This window comes from Microchirus variegatus (assembly GCF_963457635.1).
Source record: "Microchirus variegatus genome assembly, chromosome: 2".
In the NCBI taxonomy this organism is placed as follows: domain Eukaryota; kingdom Metazoa; phylum Chordata; class Actinopteri; order Pleuronectiformes; family Soleidae; genus Microchirus; species Microchirus variegatus.
Genome location: NC_139803.1, coordinates 3407863 through 3427575, shown reverse-complemented (window position 1 = coordinate 3427575; position 19713 = coordinate 3407863). Strand labels below are relative to the sequence as shown.

The 19713-nt window shown below is 40.8% G+C and overlaps 1 protein-coding gene across 1 annotated transcript; it reads right to left on the bottom strand.

The window, feature by feature from the left end:
• Nucleotides 1–845: 845 nt before the first annotated feature.
• Nucleotides 846–11612, bottom strand: zc3h12aa (zinc finger CCCH-type containing 12Aa; the record flags this gene model as incomplete). The annotated part of the gene is made up of 5 exons (XM_083910386.1): nucleotides 846–1741; nucleotides 2538–2644; nucleotides 2807–3041; nucleotides 9081–9220; nucleotides 11260–11612. 5 exons carry the CDS (start codon nucleotides 11610–11612, stop codon nucleotides 846–848), a joined length of 1731 nt encoding a protein of 576 aa, XP_083766512.1.
• Between the last annotated feature and the right edge of the window lie 8101 nt (nucleotides 11613–19713).

Here is a 19713-nt window from a genome sequence, read left to right as displayed (position 1 = left end):
TTTTTTTAAAGGTGCCATATGTAAGAATGCGGCCAAAAACCGAGGTCTTTTAGGTTCCGTTTTTTTGTCGTAACTGGCAACCCGTGGTTGCTCGGCAGCTGAGACTCTACGGACTGCAATTATTGGCCGACGGCGGTAGGTGGCGCCACATGATTTCAAAACATAAACATGATTTGCAGTCTGCAAAATATTTTTTTTTTTTGAATGCAAATATTTTGTCTGTACTGTTGTTGTTGGTGAGTTCAGTTTGTTATATGAACATTATTCCTGAGTCTCTGTGACATATTAGGAGGATTTTTATAGATTTATTACATAATGCACCTTTAAATATATATATATATTTTTTATTACTGCAATTTTCAAAAAAAAATTTTTTTTTGCTTTTTCCAAAAGAGGATTTTTTTGCGCACTTTCATGGCGCATTTTTTTTACACTAGCTTTACAATTTTTGTATTTTTTTTGTAAAATTGCATGAAAGTAACAACATGGAATGAATACCAGCGTTGGCATTAGTACCGTCAATATTCGGACTGATCCGCACACCCATTGCCTTGCGGTTGCCAGAAGACCTTCTCGCATGACCGCAAGGTAAGTATCCGTGGTTATTGTCTTCTTTGTTGTCTCTTGTCTTTTGAACAACAAAAACAACAAAAAAAAGAGGGGCGTCACCAACTAAACTGGAAGGGGGTTGCGTTACAGGAAGAATACGCGGTCAGTCGCAAAATGTGGAGATAAGGAATGACCTATGTGGCCTTAATCATTCGTCTAAAGACAGTGGAAGTTTCTCAGCGTAGCCTTGGTGCTAATAATGTCTCACGAGGGCAGGAAGTGGAATTTAAGAATCATCAGAATATTCCTCCCTGCGCCTTCAGGTTCAGAATGTTTGCGGCCAGTTTCTCTGCATCCATCAGGTGCGGGAACATCTCCATGACCGTGTCCACCTGCTGCGGGTTGAAAATGGCTTGCAGTTTCTTGCGGAGATCCATCCTCTCTGGGTCGAAAGCAGCGGCAGCAGAAGACGTCTGCTGTTGGCCCCAGGAGGGGTACTTAGGGCCTCCGTAGGAGGAGGAGGAGGAGGACGAGGAGGAGGAGTTGTGGGAGTGTGTCGTGCTGGATTGGGGAATCCCCTGAAAGGGATCCGACCAGTAATTCTGCTGAGGGTGGAGCGCTCCACCGTAGCGGAGATGACTGGGAAGACTGTGCTGTTGTTGTGGCACGCTCGGTGGGAACACGCGGGGATAGTTGGTTTGACAGTTAGAGTCCAGGTTTCTGTGTTGTTGGTGGTGGTGGCGAACTGCACGGGAACAGCCTCCGCAGGGGTGGCCGCCGTCGTTTTTCCCTACGTGCACAGGCGGCTGCTGGGACGCGGGCCTGAGGGAGTGCGAGTGATCCGAGTACTGGCTCTCGAAAGAGCCGAAGCCGGAATCCAGGTACTCGTGAGAGACGGCGCCATAGTAGTGATTGGGAACCGATGACGGACCGTTTCTCGGATCCTCCCAGTACAACACGTGTTGTCCATCGCAGCCGAGATCTGCTTTAGAGTCTCGGGGTTGCGGAGTCGCGTTATGACCAGGCGCCGCATCGAGCTGAACCTGCCTGGGTGACGATCTGGCGTTCTTCTCTTCCTTCGACGTAGAAATCTGGGCTTTCTCTCTCAGCTCGTCGGCCAACGAGAGGTACGACTGGTTAGCTCGCTCTGGGTGGTAAAACTTGCATTTAATGCCGTACGTGCACTTTTTGTCTGAATTAAAAAAAACAAAACGGAAATGTAAGATCAATTCATGCAAGGAGCCACAATCTGTTGTCATAAAACCAGGGATGCACCGATTAATCGGCCAGTGATCGGAATCGGCCGATTTTCACGTGATCGGCCGATCAGTCAGAATATTCCGATTTTAATAAGCCGATCAAATGCACCCGCATCGCGCAGCATCAGCAGGTCATTTACTTATTTGTGTGTAGGTACTATGTTCTGAAATATGTTTAAACTTAAATAAACTACACATACAGCTAGTGATTCGTTTTTTGTATTTTTAGTTGGATATTGGATGTGAACAACATGGTTCCATAACACTGCGCTTTTAAGATGTGTGTGAATATTCCACAGCATTATTTAGTTCTATTTTATAGTGGTAATCTGTTCAAAAAGTCACACTTTAAGTTATTATGTTCCATGGTAGCATGTTCAAATGTATCATGACAATTGTTTTTGTATTTTTATATAAACACTTCTATTTTATAGTGATTCGTTTTGTATTTTTAGTTGGATATTGGATGTTAACTGATTGTATTTCCATGTTAAAATGTTCTATTAAAGAGAAAAGATGCAAAAATATATATCTTTCTGTATGCTGAAAAGTGGTTCAAAAAATTGAAATCGGAATCGGCTAAAATCGGTATCGGCAGGTCAAAATCGGAAATGGCCCCAAAAATGGCAATCGGTGCATCCCTACATAAAACTCTCAAAAGAGTGGAACAATGCATGTAAGCCGTAGCAGAAATCAACTTCCTGGTTTTATACGCAAACGGCGTCTCACCGTATGGACAGAGCTGTCGCTTCTGCTCTGCGAGCAGAGGCTTTTTCCTGAGGAAGTTGTCGAGACTGGGGCCGTGGCGACCCAGGGGGTCATCGGGGGGCATGAACCTGGACAAAAAAAGAAAAACCCCGACTGTTAATAAGATAGGTGAGGCCCTAATTATGTTTCCGTCGTGCTGTCAAATGCCCTCCGGAGCCACATTAACACCTGAGAGGAAAATGTGAAACCTCACAGGCTCCGGGGCGGGAGGAGAAAGACTAATGACTTACTTGTCGTTCACAAAGGAGTACATGAGGAGCCTCTCCTCGATGCACTTCTTCCACTCTGGTCTTTCTCCTTGGAGGTCGCGATAGGTGTCGTTGGACACGATCACGCCGTCCGACTCGTACGCCAGCTTGACGATGAAGCGGTCGTCGTAGCAGACCACCCTCTTGCCCCCGACGCGACGCGAGGGAGTGAAGACCACGTTTTTACGTTTTTCAAGCTCCATGAGAACGTGTTGATCTGAAAGTCACAGTCAGAATGTCAGGACTATTGATGTGTGATCAACAGTGACCTCTCCAGGAGGTGCCACCATAGTTTCTCCATAGACCAGTGTTTTCCCAACCCTGGTCCTCAGGGAACACTGCCCTTCCATGTTTTAGACGTTGCCCTGCTCCAAACACACCTGATTCAAATAAATCGTCAGCTCATCATCAAGTTCAACTTTCAAATTTTGTCAATTTATTATGAAATTTTTTAAATTTATATTTCAACTTTTTTGGGGAAAAAATTGCATGTTTCAACTTTTGTCCTTTTTTCACCACCAAAATGTAATGTTTCAACTTTTTTCTTATAAAAAAAAACAATAATAATGTTCTTTTCAAAAATGTAATGTTTCAACTTTAGCAAAAAAAAAAAAATAATGTTTCAACTTATTAAAAAAAAAATGTTTTCTTCAAAAAATTTAATGTTTCAACTTTTGTAAAAAAAAAAAAAATGTAAATAAAAATTTAATGATTCAACTTTTGTAAAAAAAAAAATGTTTCAACTTTTGTCTTATTAAAAAAACAATAATAATATGTTTTTTTCAAAAATGTAATGTTTCAACTTTAGTAAAAAAATAATGTTTCAACTTTAGTAAAAAATAACAATAATGTTTCAATGTTTGTCTTATTAAAGAAAATGTTTTTCTTCAAAAAATGTAACGGTTTTTTTGAAAAAAAATTAATGATTCAACTTTTGTCTATAAAAATAATAATATTTCTTTTTCAAAAATGTAATGTTTCAACTTTTGCCTTTAAAAAAAAAAATATATATATTAGCCAATAAACAAAAGTCTTATCTAATGAAATCTAAAACTGCTTAAATCTACAACATCTTAATATGTTTGCCAGTTTCTCACTATTACTTGTTGCACCAAAGTCCACAAAGAAAATCAGTGATATTACTTCAAGACACACAGGAGTTGTTGTGCATTATTAAATCCAAACATGTTTTCCTGTGACTTTTGTGTTTGGAATGTTGTGATCAGATGTACTGAAGTGATACAAACATACCAAACAATTTTCTCTGTGGACTTTGGTGTGTGTGAGAATGAGCGGTGAACATAACAAACGTCATTTTCCAGCCATGGGAAGATAAAGCGACAAAAGCAAGTCTAGATTTTATTATGCTACATGGCTAAAACCAGTTTTTCCTTTCATCCCTGCACATGGCGGCGAGAGCAATGGTCTAATGAGAAATGACAGCACAAAGTCAAAGTATGACGTGTTGATAACACTTATTCGTACATCCACACTTGAACCAGCTGCATGTAAACGTTTGTTGTGTAGCGTGACGTACATTTATCATTATCCTCAGCCACACAAGTCAAGCAACATAGATCACAAAGCTAGAAATAAAAAGCAACCATACAAATACAAAAAAAGACTTTTTAAAAGTCTTAAAAAAGTCTTAAATCCAATAATTTGAATTTGAGGCCTTAAAATGTCTTAAATTCTCCTAAAATCTCCTAAAAGGTCTTAAAAATCTATTAACGTTACTTTTATTTAAAACATACAAAAACTTCAGTCTCGCTTTGAAATGTTTCTGTTTTTGAGGATGCGATAACAACAATAACTACAACACGGAACTAAAGTAGGTCACCTGTGCTGCCCGGGGAGGATTTATCGAGCACCACTAGCTAGTGGTGTGTTTATCTTAGCTTAGCATAGCAGCGGAGAAAACTTAAAGAAAGCCCACAACTGAGCCGAATTGCTTGCACAAGATGAGTATTTGCAAGTTCAACGATTTGTGGCTCCATTTTTCCTTCATGTCTTTTGCACTTTTTTGCCAGTATGGATTTGAAACGGGTCTTAAATTGCATTCATTATGGTCTTACACAAGTCTTAAAAAAAGTCTTAAATTTGACTTGTTGAAACCCACAGAGACCCTGTGATGGTCTGTATCCAGTAATGTCCAATAAACATTTAACAAGCTTAGTAGCTCCTGGATTAAAACTATCAACTGTAATTCATTGCGGGGGCCGCCAGAAATGTTTCTGCGGGCCGCCATTGGGCCCCCGGGCCTCACTTTGAGAACCAATGATCTGTAGATGATTGCCAACACTTCACTACGCCCTCTAAAGAAGGTGTGGAAGGTAAAAAACACTTCTGTACTTCCTGGTGGGGCTTTCCCAGGAATGACTGTTTTTTTTTTTTTTCTTTTACTTCCTTGTTCACTAACTTGAAAATAGATCCCATGGCTTACTCCACCCAAGCTGCAGTTACTAAACCCTGAGAGCCACAAGGTGATGATGCATCAGTTTCAAAAGCACAAGCCACAACCTCTTCGTGATGAAGTTGTTGTTTCAAAGCACGACTGCTTTGAAAAAACACGACCTGCAAAAAGGCGGCTCCCCTACTGTTTGACACGTTGCAATGCAAACAAACGCAGATTTTAATCTAGACGTTTTTCAGATACAGCCAATAACACCAGTGACTCAGCTGTGAGAAATGTAGCACCCGGCAATGTATGCCACAAACACAGCACCGTCTTACTGCGTCGACACGGATACTGTTACAGAAAACCAGAATAATGTGTTCCGTACACTTCCTGCTCTCAAAGGTTCATGTTGAATTGTAATATGTACCCAGTTGGGTTAAAGCAGCTGTGTCACAATCGTATATTTGTCGCACCGTAGCTTTTGGCACTGGTTGAACGTCTGACATCACTGTACATTTAAAAAAATAAAAAAATAAAAAGCTTTCATCTTCTCTAGGGGTCACCATAGCGGATGATACGCTTATTTGATTTAGCAGACCTCCCGCTTATCTGGGATTGGTACACTGGATGTAGTTGGGTGGTTGGGGTCAATTTAGAGTGTCCAATTAACAATGAACAATGGGGATTGGGTAACTTTCTCAGGGGTAAGCGCACTGCAATTTCACCCCCGATCAGTAGGGGTCGCTACGGTAAGGTTGTTGTGCTTTTGTCTACGGCGAGCAATGGCGTCCAAGAGAGAAAGACTGTTGTGCCGAGAAATTGGCCATTTAGAGTCTAAACATGTGCCGCGTGTGTTAAGATATGACCTATTTATAGTTCGGCAGCAACGTTGTCGGCGGTGATCAGCTCCGCCTCTGTGGACGCTCGGTGCGCACTGTGAGCCGGCACAGAGCAGCGTTAGCCTCGGCCTGTCCTGAGGAAACAATCGCAGCTTGTTAACCTACGCAGACCACTTTACGCAGGAGTATAAATTGGGCTTTAGAGTGTCCAATTAACAATGAACGATGGGGATTGGGTAACTTTCTCAGGGGTAAGCGCACTGCAATTTCACACCCGATCAGTAGGGGTCGCTACGGTAAGGTTGTTGTGCTTTTGTCTACAGTGAGCAACGGCGTCCAAGAGAGAAAGACTGTTGTGCGAGAAACTGGTCATTTGGAGTCTAAACGTGTGCTGTGTGTGTTAAGATGTGACGTATTTATAGTTCGGCAGCAACGTCGTCGGCGGTGATCAGCTCCGCCTCTGTGGACGCTCGGTGCGCACTGTGAGCCGGCACAGAGCAGCGTTAGCTCGGCCTGTCCTGAGGACCAATCGCAGCTTGTTAACCTACGCAGACCACTTTACGCAGGAGTATAAATTGGGCTTTAGAGTGTCCAATTAACAATGAACAATGGGGATTCGGTGACTTTCTCAGGGGCAAGCGCACTGCAATTTCACACCCGATCAGTAGGGGTCGCTACGGTAAGGTTGTTGTGCTTTTGTCTACGGCGAGCAATGGCGTCCAAGAGAGAAAGACTGTTGTGCCGAGAAATTGGCCATTTAGAGTCTAAACGTGCTGTGTGTGTTAAGATATGACGTATTTATAGTTTGGCGTTAGCGACGTCGTCGGCGGTGATCAGCTCCGCCTCTGTGGACGCTCGGTGCGCACTGTGAGCCGGCACAGAGCAGCGTTAGCTCGGCCTGTCCTGAGGACCAATCGCAGCTTGTTAACCTACGCAGAACACTTTACGCAGGAGTATAAATTGGGCTTTAGAGTGTCCAATTAACAATGAACAATGGGGATTGGGTAACTTTCTCAGGGGTAAGCGCACTGCAATTTCACACCCGATCAGTAGGGGTCGCTACGGTAAGGTTGTTGTGCTTTTGTCTACAGTGAGCGATGGCGTCCAAGAGAGAAAGACTGTTGTGCGAGAAATTAGCCATTTGGAGTCTAAACGTGTGCTGTGTGTGTTAAGATATGACCTATTTATGGTTCGGCAGCGACGTCGTCGGCGGTGATCAGCTCCGCCTCTGTGGACGCTCGGTGCGCACTGTGTGTGGCCGGCACAGAGCAGCGTTAGCTCGGCCTGTCCTGAGGACCAATCGCAGCTTGTTAACCTACGCAGACCACTTTACGCAGGAGTATAAATTGGGCTTTAGAGTGTCCAATTAACAATGAACAATGGGGATTGGGTAACTTTCTCAGGGGTAAGCGCACTGCAATTTCACACCCGATCAGTAGGGGTCTCTACGGTAAGGTTGACGTGCTTTTGTCTACGGTGAGCAATGGCGTCCAAGAGAGAAAGACTGTTGTGCCGAGAAATTGGCCATTTAGAGACTAAACATGTGCCGTGTGTGTTAAGATATGACCTATTTATGGTTCGGCAGCGACGTCGTCGGCGGTGATCAGCTTCGCCTCTGTGGACGCTCGGTGCGCACTGTGTGTGGCCGGCACAGAGCAGCGTTAGCTCGGCCTGTCCCGGGGGAAACAATCGCAGCTCTCGCCGTCTCCGTTGTCCCTTGACGGAGTGACGGACACTTAAAAAATATTTCGTACAGTCGGAGACGACGCAGAGGGTACTTACGCAGGAGTATAAGTTGGGCTTTAGAGTGTCCAATTAACAATGAACAATGGGGGATTGGGTAACTTTCTCAGGGGTACCGCAGCCCTTGGCCTGGCAGGGACTCAAACCAGCAAACAAAGTTCCGCCCATACCTCCAGAGAAGCTATATATCGATGAGAAGATTCCAAGCTCAAGTAAGACAGTTTTTTCGGATGCATTAGTGTACATGTATGCAGAGTCAGTGTGCTGCACTACATTCAGAGTATCCTTAGTTTTTCCTTTTATTTGCTGTTTTCAGAGCACTGGAACAGACAGAACCTTATTGTAAAATCATTAGAGACATGAAAATGTGCCGTTGCTGACAAATTCGCCAAAAGGCATTGAGCATCCTGGCCTCCACTGGACATGTCCTTGCAGGAGAATTGACTCTGTTGCCAACAGGGCGTAGTTATGCATTTCAAAAACACACAACTGCAAATCTGTCAGACTTTTGAAATTCACCATAGATGCTTTTTAAAGGTGAAGTAAGTAGTTTATAGTGTCATCTAGAGGAGAGGCTGACATTTACAACAAAGACCTGCTCCTCTGCTCACCCCCTCCCTTCCCTGAGCGCTACGGTGTCCTCAGCCGGTCAAATGTCGTCCTCGTCGTCTTTCTCCGTGTCAGCAGATGAGGTTTCGTGAGGCGAGGGAGAGGGCGGAGCTACCGCGGCCGTAGCGGACGAAGCGGAGAGAGAGGAGGCGGGACTTCCTGCTACAAGTAAAGCACCGCTTGATTTGTTCTCTCGCGTTTGTCCTTACAGGCTCCGGTAGAAACACGGCGTCTCGCTGCTAACAGTGGCTATGCGACCGCGGTCCGCGACCGTGTTATATGTTACATGACTTTTTGAAACACTACGAAAATGAAACAAAAACTATTATGCAGCGACTAGACAATGCAGGAGCACATAATATGTATAAAAAAGTGGATTTTGGGTTATATAAACCCATAAATACTACACAGTGTCCCTTTAAATATTGCTCCTTATTCTGTATTCTGTTTACCTGGCTCTTGGTTTGAATTGGAATGAAGTGAATTAGGAACAGGTTGAGAAAATACTGTGTCACACAAGGTCACGGTTCATAGACTAATGTCAAATATTAATAAAAGAAGAGATCATGAGCTCTTGTTTGTGAGACATTTGTGTGTGTGTGTGTGTGGTTAAACTATCTTCTGATGAGAGCCATCTGTGTTTCGCTGTGTATTCTTTAATCCTCACCTGTGATGGGGGCGTCAGGTCTGGGCTGCTCTTTGCGCCAAGAGGGAACAAACACGGTGATGGTAGCATGACCTCGGTCCAGGAAGTAATTGACCGCCAGCTGGATTCCTCGGCAGGAGAACACTTCCTTGTTGCCGTGACTGTAAAAAAAAAAGAAAAAAGAAAGAAGATAAGAGACGAGGGAACATGAGAAGGAAAAATGTCACCGTAAAACACAACGAGAGGGAGCTGTTGAGAAATCAGACGGTGCGCCTTTAACTGCTCTTCCCTCCAGCTACGACTCTCTGTCAACTTTACACTGAGCGGCGGAGATTTTGAGGTGTGTTTAGAATTTGCATATTGTAGCAGCGGCCTTTGCGAAAACATGCACAGGCAAGGTGGTGGAGAAAAAAAAACAAAGAACCAAGCACTTACTTCCAGAGCAGTGGAGGATTTAAGGCTATAAGCAATGTTAAAGGTGCATTATGTAATAAATCTAAAGCAACTGGCTGTAAAATCCTCCTAATATGTCACAGAGACTCAGGAATAATGTTCATATAACAAACTGAACTCACCAACAACAACAGTACAGACAAAATATTTGCATCAAAATTTTTTTTTTGCAGACTGCAAATCATGTTTTGGCGTCATGTGGCGCCACCTACCGCCGTCTACCAATCATTGCAGTCAGTAGCGTCTCAGCTGCCGAGCAACCACGGGTTGCCAGTTAGGTCTGAAAACGAAACCTAAAAGACCTCGGTGTTTTGAATTTGAATGTAGTAACTGTTTTTGGCCACATTCTTACATATGGCGCCTTTAAGTTGAGCTACGGTTGAAGCTCAACCAGGCTGTTATAAAATACAATTCTTAAACTATCTGTGTCCGGGAACAATACACCTTCTTTCATCTTGATAGCTGTTAGCATGTCAAGCGCCATTCTTTGAGTCTTTCTACATCCATGCACTGAAAAAGATGAATTTATTTAAGCTAATAAAAGAGCATAAATCAGTCTTCTCGTCAGTCCCCAAAAACCGTGTCAGCCTGAATATGCTAAGCCATGTCTCAGGGTCTCTGCAGGTTTCAACCGATCAAATTTAAGACTTTTTAAGACTTTTTTAAGGCCACAATGAATACAATTTAAGACACATTTCAAATCCATACTGGCAAAAAAGTACATGAGCCACAAGTGGCACAAGAACTTGGAATTCGGTTTAAGCTGTGGGCTTTCCTTAAGTTTTCTCCGCTGCTATGCTAAGCTGTAACACACCGCGGCGCGCGCACTAGCACGCTAGCTAGCGGCGCTCGATAAATTCCCACCGGGCAGCACAGGTTTGCCTACTTTTAGTTCCGTGTTGTAGTTATTGTTGTTATCGCATCCTCAGAAACAGAAACATTTCAAAGCGAGACTGAAGTTTATGCACGTTTTAAATAAAAGTCACGTTAATAGACCTTTCAAAATTGTATTTAAGACCTTTTATGAGATTTTAGGAGAATTTAATTAAGACATTTTAAGGCCTTAAATTCAAATGATTGGATTTAAGACTTTGTGTGACATGTGTACAAGAGCCAGGCCACTTTGTCTGGAGGTTGCTACAGCAACAGCAAAGTTCAACTATAAAAATATTGATATATTACTGATAATAAAAGGGTAGTGCCTGACTTTTAAAGGCGCCATGCGTAGGAATGTGGCCAAAAACAGTTACTACATTCAAATTCAAAGTACAGAGGTATTTTAGGTCTCGTTTTCTGACCTAACTGGCAACCCGTGGCTGCTCGGCGGCTGAGACTCTACTGACTGCAATGATTGGTAGGTGGCGCCACATGCCAAAAACATGATTTCAAAACATAAACATGATTTGCAGTCTGCAAAATATTTTTTTAATGCAAATATTTTGTCTGCACTGTTGTTGTTGGTGAGCTCAGTTTGTTATATGAACATTATTCCTGAGTCTCTGTGACATATTAGGAGGATTTTATGGCCGAGTTGTTTTAGATTTATTACATAATGCACCTTTAAATATCTGATTAATTGCTATTGCTGTTTTTGAAACAATTTGAAAAGCATAAAAGCCTCTCGTCTCCACCCACCCCTGCACTGCTGTTGTATACGCACAAACATCCCCTCGTCCATGAGGACCGACACCGACAGAATAACAATCAACGATAAAAACAAAACAAAACATAATTTCATCATCGTTACCTCATGGCAACGTTGCTGCCGTCAATAACCACGGGCCTCAACTCTGCTTCCGTGCTCTTTTGGTGACCCTGTGGCTGTGGTGTGATCCTGGGTCCCTGGACCCAGCTGGGAGGCAGCACCAGAGGGTCCTTTGTTCCCTCGGAGCCGGGCGCGGCGCTGGTCCTGCTCCTCACCAGCTCTCCGAGCACCGAGTTGGTGTCCGTGCTCAGTCCCAGCTTCCTCAGCGCAGACCTGACCTCCTCTGAAGAATAACCCAGTTTCCTGAAGGAGTCCACTCTGAGCTGGAGCTCGCCGTCACTGTCTGGTTCCGGCAGGCCTGAGGGCGACGTCCGGCTGGGAAGTGCCTGGTCCATGATGGAGCATCTGGGCTTCTTCTCAGGTGCATAGAAGACGTGTTAAATCCTGTTTCAGGATGATATTCACAGATTAACTGCAGCAGGGTGACATTTAATTAGGGGAAAACCAAATTTATCTGACACAGGTAAATATTAAAGCTCACATAGAGTGGTCCTGTTGCACATATATGTTAGTTATTGAGGTCTACTTACACACATTAACTTGTTTTTATGCTCAAAAACCTCCTAGTTGCTGTAAACGAGCCGATAGAAATCCTCTTTTCTGACGGTGTTTCCCAGCCGCGATATTTCAGACATAAATCTCACCCCCAGAAGACAGATTCTTGTGATTGGCCAGTACCCGGAAGTGACATATTCAGCACACCCGCTCTCAGAAGCACAGCTCCCCCCTCTGGAACGGTGGATGCACTGCTACTCATTATCAAAAAAACATTGTTTTAACAATGTTTAAAAATAGCTTCTTCACGACTCCCCGCCGCAGTCCCTTTGACGACCTTTGACCCGGAGTCAGACCCAGAGTCAGAAGACACTGTCGCTCGTGAAACACCTCCACGACGGACGTTATTCTTCTTCTGCGGTTCAATGTACGCAACCGGATGTTGCACGGACTAGTGCCCGGAGCAGGACGATCTGCTGTTCAGGAGAACCGCTGTTTACGTAACCGGACCGGGTTTTTTCAGAGATCTCGCTGAGCCCGAGATTTACAATAAAACACAGCGTTCTCAGCAGTGGCTGAACTGTTTGTTTAGAACCTTCAGGGCTTCGTAAACAAGGTAATGACGCAGATACACACTAAAAAACAGAACTTCCTGTCTAGGTCGGCTTTAAAAGACCAGTGTCAAACATATTGGAGGGTTTACTGGCAGATTTGGCCACGCTTAAAATAAATCATCACCATCTCGCACCGCCATGTTTCTACAGCAGAAACAAAAGTTACATTTAAAACATCTGTGTCTATGGTGAACTTTAACAGCAGATGACAACTCAAAATGCTTGGTAAATGGTTTACCGAGCCAAGGCCACCGTAGTTCCCTGACGCACTTGAGAAAGAGACGAGTGGGTGGAGGAGGAGGAGTTCTCCATTTGTTGTCCACTCATCATTAGATCACATTTTTTTTATCACATCGCCTCTTTCTGTTCCTCAAAATGTAGCGTGAAAACCGTCCTATTCCACAGTGTCGAACAAATATGCGTTTGAAAAAGTCTTTAACACACATTTCCCCCCCGAAGCCTTTGATATCTCTTATTATACTTTAAAATGCCCTAAAGGAGCTCAAGAAGTGGATTGTTTGTTTCAATAAACTCATAAAAGTGCCAAAGAATGGCAATTTCAGGCACTAGTAATTATTATTATTATTATTATCATAATAATTTCCTGACTTTTCTTACCCTGTTGTAAATATCCTGGGCTTAGTGTGATAAATATGTTTACTCTGGATTTACACTGGCCCACTTATAGTTACACTGAACACCTAATAAAGTGTCAGGAGTGGTTCTGTGTTCATAGTGCGGTTCTAACAAGCGGTTACTTGAGCTGCTTTTGCCTTCTGACTGTTTTTAAACAAGTCTGGTCATTCTCCACTGACCTCTGGCATCAACCAGGTATTTTCAGCCAGCTGCTGCTCACTCGAGATTTTCTCTAGTTTTTTTTTTTTTTTTTTTGGACCGTTCTCTGTAAACACTGGAGATGGATGTATGTGAAACCTCTGAAATACTTCAACACGTCTTCCAATGATAAATCGCCATTTTCTTCCTCGTCCTGATGAACTTCAGCAGCTCTTCTTAACCCTGGAACACTGTCGCTCAAATTCAAAAACACCATCGCTAAACGATAGATAATAAATACACCCAATAAAAAGTACTTTTCATTAAAAATATATCAAAACATGACAATACATGACAAATTTGAATATGTGTCATGTCTAAGACCATATAAAAATGCTCCAAAATTACTGGAAAATTAGGAATTTGAGAACAAAAAAATTCAAAAAAAAAAGGGTTAACCATGTCTACGTAACAAAATGCTCTAAGTTGCTGCTCGGTGATTGGGTGATGCGATTATTTGCATTAAGAAGCAGTTGAACAGGTGTACCTAATAAAGTGGCCATAGAAAAAGTGAATTCCTTGTTTCAGTTGTGTTCATTTTGACCACTTCCCTACGTTTATTATCGCTTTGACATTTTCCAACACCCCACTCCTTATCACGTGTAAAGAGGAACTAACATTCAAGGTCATCGGACGTGATTAATTAGATTACGTTTTGTAATTTTACAGTGGGTGTAAGTGATGTTAACGGTGATAATTAACTCAAATTAAACTAAATTAAGTCACCTTTAAAAGACGACGCTGAAGTTAGCCTCAGATTCGGCACTTAAGGGGAAAGTTAAGGGGAAATTAACTTTTTGTGACACTTCTTGATGTGAAATCATTTCAGACACGTGAGGTAAGACGTTGAGCTTCGCATGACGTCCACTGCTGTCATTGTGAAACTTTTATTTTATTTGTGAAAATGCTAAAGGGGAGATTTCACCTCATTAGAACAGGTCCTGATCCAAAACCACTGTACCTTAGTCTTCTAAAACCTGGACTGGATTGATCTACAGACACTGGAGATTCATAAAAACACAGTCTCTGATTTGTGAAACCTTTAATCTATTTGTGAAAAAGCAATAAAGGCACATTTCAACGTTATTTCCGCATAAAGTCCACTTTGGACCAGGTCCTGATCCAAAACTACTGTACCTAGACTTCTAAAATGTGGACTGGATTAATCTACAGACTCTGGAGATTCATAAAAACAGTCTCTGATTTGTGAAAATGCAATAAAGGCAAATTTCAACCTTATTTTCCGCATATAGACCACATTGGACCAGGTCCTGACCCAAAACTACTGTATCTAGACTTCTAAAATCTGGACTAGATTAATCAACAGACTCTGGAGATTCATAAAAACACAGTCTCTGATTTGTGAAACCTGTATTCTATTTTAGAAAATGACAAAAATGGGACATGTCAAAGTTTTTTCCGCATTATAGTCCACTTTGGACCAGGTCCTGATCCAAAACTACTGTACCTAGACTTCTCAAATCTGGACTAGATTAATCAACAGACTCTGGAGATTCATAAAAACACACTCTCTGATTTGTGAAAATGCAATAAAGGCAAATTTCAACGGTTTTTTTTTAGTATATAGACCACTGTGGACCAGGTCCTGATCCAAAACTACTGTATCTAGACTTCTAAAATCTGGACTAGATTAATCTACAGACTCTGGATATTCATAAAAACACAGTCTCTGATTTGTGAAAATGCAATAAAGGCAAATTTCAACGTTATTTCCGCATATAGACCACTTTGGACCAGGTCCTGATCCAAAACTACTGTATCTCGACTTCTAAAATCTGGACTAGATTAATCTACAGACTCTGGATATTCATAAAAACACACTCTCTGATTTGTGAAAATGCAATAAAGGCAAATTTCAACGTTATTTCCGCATATAGACCACTTTGGACCAGGTCCTGATCCAAAACTACTGTATCTCGACTTCTAAAATCTGGACTAGATTAATCTACAGACTCTGGATATTCATAAAAACACAGTCTCTGATTTGTGAAAATGCAATAAAGGCAAATTTCAACGTTTTTTTCTGCATATAGTCCACTTTGGACCAGGTCCTGACCCAAAACTACTGTATCTAGACTTCTAAAATCTGGACTAGATTAATCAACAGACTCTGGAGATTCATAAAAACACAGTCTCTGATTTGTGAAAATGCAATAAAGGCACATTTCAACGTTATTTCCGCATATAGACCACTTTGGACCAGGTCCTGATCCATAACTACTGTATCTAGACTTCTAAAATCTGGACTAGATTAATCTACAGACTGAAGATTCATAAAAACACACTCTCTGATTTTGAAACCTGTATTCTATTTGTGAAAATGACAAAAATGGGACATTTCAAAGTTATTTCCCGCATATGGACCACTTTGGACCAGGTCCTGACCCAAAACTACTGTATCTAGACTTCTAAAATCTGGACTAGATTAATCAACAGACTCTGGAGATTCATAAAAACACACTCTCTGATTTGTGAAACCTTTAATCTATTTGTGAAAATGCAATAAAGGCACATTTCAACGTTATTTCCGCATATAGACCACTTTGGACCAGGTCCTGACCCAAAACTACTGTACCTAGACTTCTAAAATGTGGACTAGATTAATCTACAGACTCTGGAGATTCATAAAAACAGTCTCTGATTTGTGAAAATGCAATAAAGGCAAATTTCAACGTTTTTTTTTAGTATATAGACCATTTGGACCAGGTCCTGACCCAAAACTACTGTATCGAGACTTCTAAAATCTGGACTAGATTAATCTACAGACTCTGTAGATTCATAAAAACACAGTCTCTGATTTGTGAAACCAGTATTCTATTTTAGAAAATGACAAAAATGGGACATGTCAACGTTTTTTCCGCATTATAGTCCACTTTGGACCAGGTCCTGATCCAAAACTACTGTACCTAGACTTCTCAAATCTGGACTAGATTAATCTACAGACTGGAGATTCATAAAAACACTCTCTCTGATTTGTGAAAATGCAATAAAGGCAAATTTCAACGTTATTTCCGCATATAGACCACTTTGGACCAGGTCCTGATCCAAAACTACTGTATCTAGACTTGTAAAATCTGGACTAGATTAATCTACAGACCCTGGAGATTCATAAAAACACAGTCTCTGATTTGTGAAAATGCAATAAAGGCACATTTCAGCGTTTTTTTCCGCATTTAGACCACTTTGGACCAGGTCCTGATCCAAAACTACTGTATCTAGACTTCTAAAATCCGGACTAGATTAATCTACAGACTCTGTAGATTCATAAAAACACAGTCTCTGATTTGTGAAACCTGTATTCTATTTTAGAAAATGACAAAAATGGGACATGTCAACGTTATTTCCCGCATATGGACCACTTTGGACCAGGTCCTGATCCAAAACTACTGTATCTCGACTTCTAAAATCTGGACTAGATTAATCTACAGACTCTGGATATTCATAAAAACACAGTCTCTGATTTGTGAAAATGCAATAAAGGCAAATTTCAACGTTTTTTTTTAGTATATAGACCACTTTGGACCAGTACCTGACCCAAAACTACTGTATCTAGACTTCTAAAATCTGGACTGGATTAATCTAAAGACTCTGGAGAATCATAAAAACACAGTCTCTGATTTGTGAAAATGCAATAAAGGCAAATTTCAACGTTATTTCCGCATAAAGTCCACTTTGGACCAGGTCCTGATCCAAAACTACTGTACCTAGACTTCTAAAATCTGGACTAGATTAATCAACGGACTCTGGAGAGTCATAAAAACACACTCTCTGATTTGTGAAAATGCAATAAAGGCAAATTTCAACGTTATTTCCGCATATAGACCACTTTGGACCAGGTCCTGATCCAAAACTACTGTCCCTAGACTTCTAAAATCTGGACTGGATTGATCTACAGACACTGGAGATTCATAAAAACACAGTCTCTGATTTGTGAAACCTTTAATCTATTTGTGAAAAAGCAATAAAGGCACATTTCAACGTTATTTCCGCATAAAGTCCACTTTGGACCAGGTCCTGATCCAAAACTACTGTACCTAGACTTCTAAAATCTGGACTAGATTAATCAACGGACTCTGGAGATTCATAAAAACACACTCTCTGATTTGTGAAAATGCAATAAAGGCAAATTTCAACGTTATTTCCGCATATAGACCACTTTGGACCAGGTCCTGATCCATAACTACTGTATCTAGACTTCTAAAATCTGGACTAGATTAATCAACAGACTCTGGATATTCATAAAAACACACTCTCTGATTTGTGAAAATGCAATAAAGGCAAATTTCAACATTATTTCCGCATTTAGACCACTTTGGACCAGGTCCTGATCCAAAACTACTGTATCTAGACTTCTAAAATCCGGACTAGATTAATCTACAGACTCTGTAGATTCATAAAAACACACTCTCTGATTTGTGAAACCTGTATTCTATTTTAGAAAATGACAAAAATGGGACATGTCAAAGTTTTTTCCGCATTATAGTCCACTTTGGACCAGGTCCTGATCCAAAACTACTGTACCTAGACTTCTCAAATCTGGACTAGATTAATCAACAGACTCTGGAAATTCATAAAAACACACTCTCTGATTTATTCTATTTGCCTAATGTACAGTTTACTTAGCTGTTTCGAACTAATGTTAAGCTTTAAACAGAGTTTAACACAAAACTGTACGGAACTGTGTGTGTGTGTGTGTGTGTTAAAATAAAGACATTTATATCAAAGTCTACAATAGCGACAAGAAGAAGAAGAAGACGAGGAAGTTTCCTCCTCAGTGAGGCGACAGTTTTACGTTCGAATGTTACAAAGTAGCGAACATTTCCCTCTCACTTTATCTCCTTCTCGTCAATAGAAGCGAAAACAAACTTACCTTGTCTGTGTGTGTGTGTGTGTGTCCTCGTCTCCGTGTGTCACACGTTCTCTCTGTGTGTGTGTGTTATGAACGAGTCCGAGTTACAGTGGCGTTCACAGTTCACGGTGTTCAGTCTTCAGCGCCGCCCTCTTTCAAAAAAAAAAAAAAAAAAAGGGAAAAACTTCTCTCCCGCACGGAGACACACGGAGCCTCATTTGCATACGTCAGATAAGGTACGTGTTACATTGTCGCAGGGCCGGCCCAAGCCTCCATGGGGCCCTGAGCAAAATTAGATTTTGGGCCCCCCCAACGACTCCCCCCCCTCCCACCCCTCTGTTACTGCCAATAATGAGAGGTGGAAAAAGTACTAAAATAATGTACTCAATAAGTAAAAGTACCAATGCTTTGATGAAATATAACTCAAGTAGAAGTAAAAGTAGTCATCTGAAAATGTACTCAAGGAGAAGTAAAAAAGTGGAGTAGAAAGTAAAACTTGAAGTAAAAGTTACTTAGTTACTTTGGGTTGGGTGTGAAAGTAGTAGAAATATGACAAGGGGTCAGAAATCCAAAACTATTTTGGAGCTCATATATATATATATATATATATATATGTATATAGGTGTATATATATATAGAATTTTTATTTTTACTCGGTAACGGATAGGATTTATAAAGTAACAAAGTACAATATTTGAGTCGATACGTACTCAATTAAAATACAAAATCCTGATTTTAAATTGTACTTAAAAAATACAAAATACACCAAAAAAAAGTATTCAATACAGTAACGTGAGTAAATGTATTTTGTTACTTTCCACCTCCGCCAATAGTAATGATTATTGATCATTCACACACCTACTATACTAAAGGTATTCTACTTATTCTGCTCTGTCACAAATACAAATACACTTATACTACTACACAAAACTAAATGTGAGAACTTTTTGTTGCATGGAAGCAGACACCAGATTTGCAAACTTCTTTCAAAGAAAAATCTTTCAATTCATATTTGGCAAACTCAATAACTCCCCCTGCTGGCGACACAGAGAATCAATACATTAAAAAAAAAAAACAGTTTATAAATAAAAATATTAAGATATTAAGGTCTGAAAATCAAAACATGTGCACAATCTTTGTATACAAATACTTCAATAATAATGTAAATCAACAGAGGCACCCAGAACAAGGTCATAAAAATGGTTTATAAATAAATATAAAGTTAAATAATCACATCTGACAACTATGTAAAAACTGTGAAAAAGCTCTGGTAAAAATTCTAAAATAAACTACAGCAATATTGTTGTTGTCGTAACTATACACACAAAGTTTTGGCAAAGGAACATGAATGACACAAAAGGTCCCGTGGAGTTATGTTGGATTAAATTTAACATTCAAATAACTTTCAAAAAAACACTAAACAAAACAAAAAGTGTGTTTTCTTTCACCAACAACACCAAATTAGAAAAACAAATTATTTTTTAAGAAACTATATATATTTTTTATCCTCTTGTGCGTCGTTAAAAGCAGTTTAAATAATGTATTTATTAAATACTTTGCTGCACAATGTTGTTCCAGTTAGAATACAAATAATATGTAAAAAAAAAAAAATATATATATATA